This window comes from Oncorhynchus clarkii, chromosome 2 (assembly GCF_045791955.1).
Source record: "Oncorhynchus clarkii lewisi isolate Uvic-CL-2024 chromosome 2, UVic_Ocla_1.0, whole genome shotgun sequence".
Lineage (NCBI taxonomy): Eukaryota > Metazoa > Chordata > Actinopteri > Salmoniformes > Salmonidae > Oncorhynchus > Oncorhynchus clarkii.
The window spans coordinates 68,315,130-68,321,833 of NC_092148.1; the positions used below are offsets into that span (position 1 = coordinate 68,315,130).

General features: G+C 50.0%; 1 protein-coding gene across 1 annotated transcript; it reads right to left on the reverse strand.

Moving 5' to 3' along the window:
* Positions 1 to 557: 557 nt before the first annotated feature.
* Positions 558 to 4,471, reverse strand: LOC139382204 (leucine-rich repeat-containing protein 4-like). The gene is made up of 2 exons (XM_071126088.1): positions 4,213 to 4,471; positions 558 to 4,009 (listed from the first exon to the last, which is right to left on the reverse strand). Exon 2 carries the CDS (start codon positions 3,883 to 3,885, stop codon positions 1,840 to 1,842), a length of 2,046 nt encoding a protein of 681 aa, XP_070982189.1. The 5' UTR covers positions 3,886 to 4,009; positions 4,213 to 4,471; the 3' UTR covers positions 558 to 1,839.
* Positions 4,472 to 6,704: the final 2,233 nt, after the last annotated feature.

The following is a 6,704-nucleotide window of genomic DNA, read 5'->3' on the forward strand; positions in this document are numbered from 1 at the left end:
GATCAGAAGGCCCTCTCATAGAGATCCAGTGTGGGAGGGAGGATAATGCAGCATTGTATACAGCCTCACTTAAAGACTCATTCACTGACAGGGACCAGTGGAAACGCAATGCATAGGAATAACTGGGGAAGAGGAGGGTAGACCATATCTTATCACAGCTAACAGAGAAATAGCATGGACCTCCAAATTCTTACTCCATCTTACCCCCTACCGCCTTAGCACTGATGTACTGTACGTCTGAAATTATTGGATAGGTGCAAGCAATATAGCAAAGAATTCCACAAGTCTATCAGAAGGCAAAGTGAAGCAATTGCCATATTGCTCAAGTTATCTGATCCTTTTCCAATCTACAGTTGTGACTAGGAGGGTAGGGGCTAGGGCTCCATTTAGAATTATGAATCTGTTCAGTGTTTGTGGACTGACATGCTATCAGGCTTACAAGCTAATATCTCCACACTGTCATCAAGAGGGACAGGGAAAATAATGGTGTCCAACGTGTCTCCAAGTAGAGAAATACAAACCAAAGGTTTTATTTTTTGTAGCCTCCTTATAGACACCCCATAAAAATAGTGTTGCTCGAAATAATATCCAAAATAAGGAAAAGAAAAAACAATTTCATTGTTTCAATGAAGTCCATAGAGAAACAAGCCCAATGTCCAGACATTCATTTAATTTCAGCCCAGCTCCTTTTTTTCTTCCAAAAGCAGATTGGTCAGCAAACCCCAGTCTCTCTGCACCACGTCTGTAACTGTGAGGGATTACCATTAGAACGAGCCCTTACAGAGAGCAGACAGAGAACCACTGTAATGCAGCACTACATTAACCCTAAACACTACACATGCCATTAAGAAGCATGTCACAACCCAAGACAAAAATAAAAAAGAACAATACCTTATGCAACCTAAATCTGCATGAAGAAACCACACCAAAACTCTGTTCATAATAGCCTGTCCTTCATCTTAGCCAAGGGGACCTGGGATAAATCAAATACAACCGTACTAAACGGGTTTAGATTCAGTAACATAAAGAGCTGTTTTTAGATAGATGTGTAGCTTTGCTCCGGAAAACAAAGGGTTAAACCTTAGCTGCAGAAATTCACTGCAGTCTAAAACCATTTGGCTGATAGCTACTGAACAGCAAAATCTATGCTCTTCTCTCTACGTCTCTCCCTCGACAAATTACTCTCTGTCTTGCTGTCTAGATTTTGCTTGGATGTGGCTGTTGGTTTTCATAATCTTCCGGAGTCCTTTATTGTATTTGTAACGTTTGGCACAGTACAAACTGCCGCTTTTATAAGATGAACCTGCAAAGCCTGATCTGATGTTAGGGCTTGTTGTTTTATAAACTGCTGGGGCTTTTACTACATCCTAAGTGGTCTAAATGACAAAAAGAACAGTTTCCCTCAAGACAGCTCCTCCCTCAATCAATCAAACATACCATCATCGAGACCTCAACATCTCTCGCTTTTAAATAGAACTTACAAGTTATTAGAAAATAGTTTAAATTTTACTTTCTTCTTTGATACATAATCCCAACACCATCCCCATATTAGATTAAGTTATATAGATGTATATTTTTTACATTTCTATATTTATGTATAAGCATGTACAAGATAGATAAAACTGTCTCCATTTTGCACTCTGTACAAAAGAAAGTTACCGTCTTCTTTGTGCATTCTATTGCATGGACTGGTGAGCAGTGAGGAGAGGAAGAGAGGAGGGAGTAGAGTCAGATCCATATAGAAATCCACCTAGTTAGATCCACCCAGTTAGATCCACAGTTAGATCCACACAGTTAGATCCACACAGTTAGATCCACAGTAAGGCCAGCATGAGTCCCTTAGATCTGGGTCTCCTGGACCTTCTCCTTGGTGTGAGTTGTCTTAATGACGTAGGGCTCTGCGATGGTGCTGATGAGGCTGTGGTGGTGCTGCTGATGATGCTGGCGGCTGGAGGAACGGTGCAGGGAGTTTCCCAGGTTGTTATGGGTCCAGTGAGCCCCGTAGGCAGCTCTGTCCCTGTCTCTGTCTTTGTCTCTGTCTCTGTCTCTGTGGGAGGACGATGAGGATGATGAGATGTATCTTGCTTTTAAGATGGTGGGCAGAGCCAGCCCCATCTCCTCAGACTCACTAGAACCTGACCTGGCCGGGGGAACCTCGGGAACCTCCTCATCCATTTGGATGATCTCGATGGTCCGCGCCACTGCCACCGTGCTCCGCTGCTGGTGCCGCTTACGCAGCTTGTAGAAGGCGATCAACATGGCAGCGGCAAGGAGCGTCACGGCAACGAAGCAGCCAATGATGATCTTGGTTGTCTTCACGACCTCGTCCAGGCTGGCGGAGGGGTGGGTGGGGCCACGGGCTGTGGGGAGAGACACCTGTCGGGTGGTCTGGGTGCTCTGGAGCAGCATGGTGGGCGTGGAGATGAAGACGGGCTGGAACACTGAGGGCGAGGCTGGGACTGTGGGTTTGGGTTTGGGGGTCTCTTCTACGGTGGGCTCCAGCACCTCCACAGTCACTGTAGTGAAATAGGACAGGTTGGAGGTGTTGAGCTCGGCATTGCTGACATTCAGGTAGGCTGAGGCGTTGGAGTTACCTGCCATGTTAGTCACCATGCAAGTATAGACACCCTTGTCCGATGGCAAAACGTTGGAGAAGTTGAGCGTTCCATCATTGAGGACAGAGATCCGAGGGTGAGACGAGCCGTGGGTCAGAACGGTCCCGTTAGGAAGCAGCCATCGGACCGATGACATGGCGGCCGTAAGACACTTGAGCTCCGCCACTCTCTCTGCAGAGATGTTGAGGTCCCTTGGAGCATCCAGGATGAAGGGAGCAGAGCACTGGAATGTGGTCTGGTCCACCTCCACCAGGTATCGTCCTCTCATGTGGGCAGGGGAGTGGCAGCGGCCGCAGCAGGTGGAGTTAGTGGGGATGTACTCCCTGAGCCACCAGGACAGCCAAACCACGTCACAGTCACACCTCCAGGGATTGTGGTGGAGATGGAGCTCCACTAGGTACTGCAGCGGGGCAAAGAGGTCGTGGGGGAGAGATGACAGGTTATTATGGGCTAGATTCAGCTCCACCAGCGCTGTGATGTCATCGAAGGCGTTCCTCTCGATCACGGTGATCCCAGAGTTCATAATCCAGAGTTTCTGTAGCGAGCGCAGGCCGCGGAAAGAGCCAGGCTTCATCTCAGGGAAAGTGTTCTCAGACATCTCCAGCTCCTCCAGGCCAGTCAGGGGAGACAGGACAGGCATCTCCCTGAGGTTACACATCCCTAGGTTCAGGTACTTGAGGTTCTGCAGGCCCTCAAAGGCCCCGTCAGAAATGTACTCTAGCCTCCTGAGCTCCCCTAGGTCCAGCCTCATCAGAGAGGGCACCCTGTTGAAGGCATAGGAGGGGATGCTTTCGATGGGGTTGTTCCTCAGCCACAGCTCCCTCAGCTTGGACAGGTACTCAAAAGCCCCGCTGGGGATCCCCGTCAGTCTGTTGTCAAACAGCTCCAGGGTGTTGAGGCTGGTGAGGCCGTTGAAGGCCCCCACCTCAATCTGCCTGATGGCGTTCCTGCCCAGCTGCAGCACCTCCAGATGGTGTAGGTGTCTGAAGGTGTCAGCCTGGATGGTCTCGATGCTGTTCTCCATCAGGTTGAGGTATCTGGTGTTGGTGGGGATCCCGGGGGGAACCCTGACCAGGCCACGGCGTGTACACACAACCTTACCGATCTGGTTGGTGCAGGAGCACACCACCGGACAGTTCTGGGGGTTGGGGGGAGGACCCAGGCCGGCAGGCTGGCACACACTGAGAGCTGGCACCATGGTGAGGGCTAGCAGGGCGAGCAGGGCTGCGTTCCAGGTGGGCTGCAGAGAAACCCGGCCCACAGTACTCATGTTGCGGAGGGCTCATTGTTCAGCATGTTGGGGCGAGACGGACACTAGAGGAGGACGCACCACCCTCCTACCCTGGCTGGAGCAAGGACAGGATTCGCCACGCCATCGACGAGACTGGGTGACGCTACGCAGAGATAGACACAGAGAGAAAGAGAAAAAAGAGAAAGGGAGACGGAGAGAGAAAGAGAGAAAGAGAGATGGAGAGTGATAGGGGGCGAGAGCAAGAGAGAGAGTGAATAGGGGAGAGAGGGGGAAGAGAGGGAGGCAGAGAGAGATTATGTGAAGGCAGAGCAGCAGCAAAGGAAAGATTTTGCAGTGATCACCTACCTCATTAGTTCTTAAACGGTCCCTTATTTCTTCCTTTCTGAATATCACAAAAAACAATCAGGAACCAGAGTCATGTATATTTCCCTTTCCATGGAAAAACAGAAATGTGAAAAGTGTATTTATATTCAGTTCTTCTCCTTCAATCTGGAAAGTGGTGGTAATGTCCCTGTGTTAACTAATGTAATGTCTCCTGTTAGCCGGTGGTGAGAGTGGAGCAGAGCAGTGTGTAGAGACTAGAGGCTCGGTGGGAAAAGACAGGCCGTGTGGGTTAAGCTAAGCAGGTGACTGGCGTCCCCCAGCCCTCCTCCTCTCCCCCTCTCCCTGCCTGCAGCCGCAGACACACGGCCCCTCTGTTGACGAATCACACTGCTCTATCAAGCAGTAAAAGCCAGACACACCGAGCAGAAAGGAAAAAAATGACAATACATTTTTTTTTAAATCCACCGGTCTGGCAGGTCCTCGTGAGTGTGTGTGTTTCTGTGTTTCTGTGTGTATGTCGGCTGAGAGCCCTCCGTCTCGGTGACTTTGCCGAAGGCTAGCTGGTGCCTGATTCGCCCCGCTCTGATGGATGGAGAAAGAGAGAGAGAAAAAAGCTAAAGGACTCCTGACGCAGTCATCCCACTGTCCTCTCTTTTTCTCTCTTCTCTTCTGGTCCTCTCCCTGCGATGGTTTGCCTGGCCGTGGCTATAGCAGCTGCAGCCTGCCGCGTGCAGCACAGTTAGCAGTATTCTTCCTGAGGGGGTGGGGGGGAGGTGGAGAGATGGGGGTGCTGGTTAGAGAGAGGGGAGGAGGAGAGGGAGCGCAGTGCTGCCGGAGCTACGCTTTAGAGAAAGAGAAGCAGAGAGGGAGAGGAAAAAGCAGTCGAAGGAGAGAGAGTGTTTTTGTCCTTTCCTTAGTCTCAGTGAGGGAAAAATAGAGAGAGAGAGAGAGAGAGAGAGAGAGAGAGAGAGAGAGAAAAAAGTGTGTGTGTGAGAGAGAGAGAGAGAGAGAAAAGTGTGTGTGTGTGAGAGAGAGAGAGAGAGAGAGAGAGAGAGAGAGAGAGAGAGAGAGAGAGGGGGGGGGGTTAGACTCCTGCTGTGTCGATGCGATGGTGGCTGTGCACGGTATCTGTAACCGGTATCCGTAAACAGTGGCAGGTATGGAAAGTTCCTGGCCTGGTACTCTCTCCCGAGGTGTGTCTCTCTGTCTGTCCTGGTTGCCTACTAGTTGATCCCCGTGCCTGAGCTCAGGGCTGGGGGCAGTAAGGATGAGGTGAGGTAGCAAGTTGTGGCAGTTGCTCTGTGGCTCCCACTCTGTGGACTACTGCAGTAACCACGGTGGAGCCAGGAGAGAGAGGGGGACAAGCTAGAGGGTAAGAGGGGAGAGAGCAAAAGGTAGAGTGAGAGAGCAGAAGAGAGGCGGCAAACAAGCATCACACCGTCACAGCAGCATTCCAATCCCCCTCTCCTCTTCTCTTCTCTTCTTGTTTTTTGTTGTACAGTCTTTCTCTTTTTTCCCTATGTATGTGTATGTGTGCGTGTGCGTGTGTGTGTGTGTGTGTGTGTGTATGTGTGTGTGTGTGTGTGTTGCGGGGAGCTAAGACTCTCTATCCCCCACCCCCCCTTTGTCCTTCAGTGGGAACGTGAATGTAATGCTGACGTACTCCTCTCCCTGTCAGCCGCGGCTCACACAGCCACTTGCGCACGAACAAACGAACACACACACACACACACACACACACACACACACAGAGCATTAGTGCAGTGCATTGGTTTGATGCAGTGTTCCTCTGTATTAATACATGCAACACCCTCCTCTCTCTCTTCTCAAAATCAAAATGAGATCTATGTCCTGCATCTCAGAGAGAGAGAGAGAGAGAGAGAGAGAGAGAGAAAAGGGGTGTAGAGGGGGAAGACAAGAGGTTTAATATCTCTGTCAACTCTAACCCTCAGAGTGTTTCTGTGTGTTTCTTCCCCATCCGTTCTTCTTCCCAGAGCACAGAGCACAGTCAGCAATGCTGCTGAACAGATACAGTGTACTGTGTGTACCAGCCTATTTTTCCTTTATGCCCCAAAAAATGTATCACATGCATGATGACGAAAAGACTGTAAAATATGATATTGTTAATGAGGTGCTGTGTGTGTGTGTGTGTGTGTGTGTGTGTGTGTGTGTGTGTGTGTGTGTGTGTGTGTGTGTGTGTGTGTGTGTGTGTGTGTGTGTGTGTGTGTGTGTGTGTGTGTGGTGGGGGATCTCTGACATCATTGAGGATAGAGCTGTGCTGACTCGGCTCCTCTTCTCTTTGCTGGACAATCTTCTCCTCTCCTCTACTCCTTTCCTTTCCTCTCCACCTCGCCTCCTCTCCCAGATAAAACTAGAGAGGAAGAGGGATGGAGATAGATGAGGGAGGCTAATGCACAACATTCTCAGTGAGAAGGAATGAGGAAAAAGAGAGGGAAGAGAAGGAGGGATGAGGAGAAAGCAGAGCTGATAGCGCTGGATTAAGTGTAATTTGA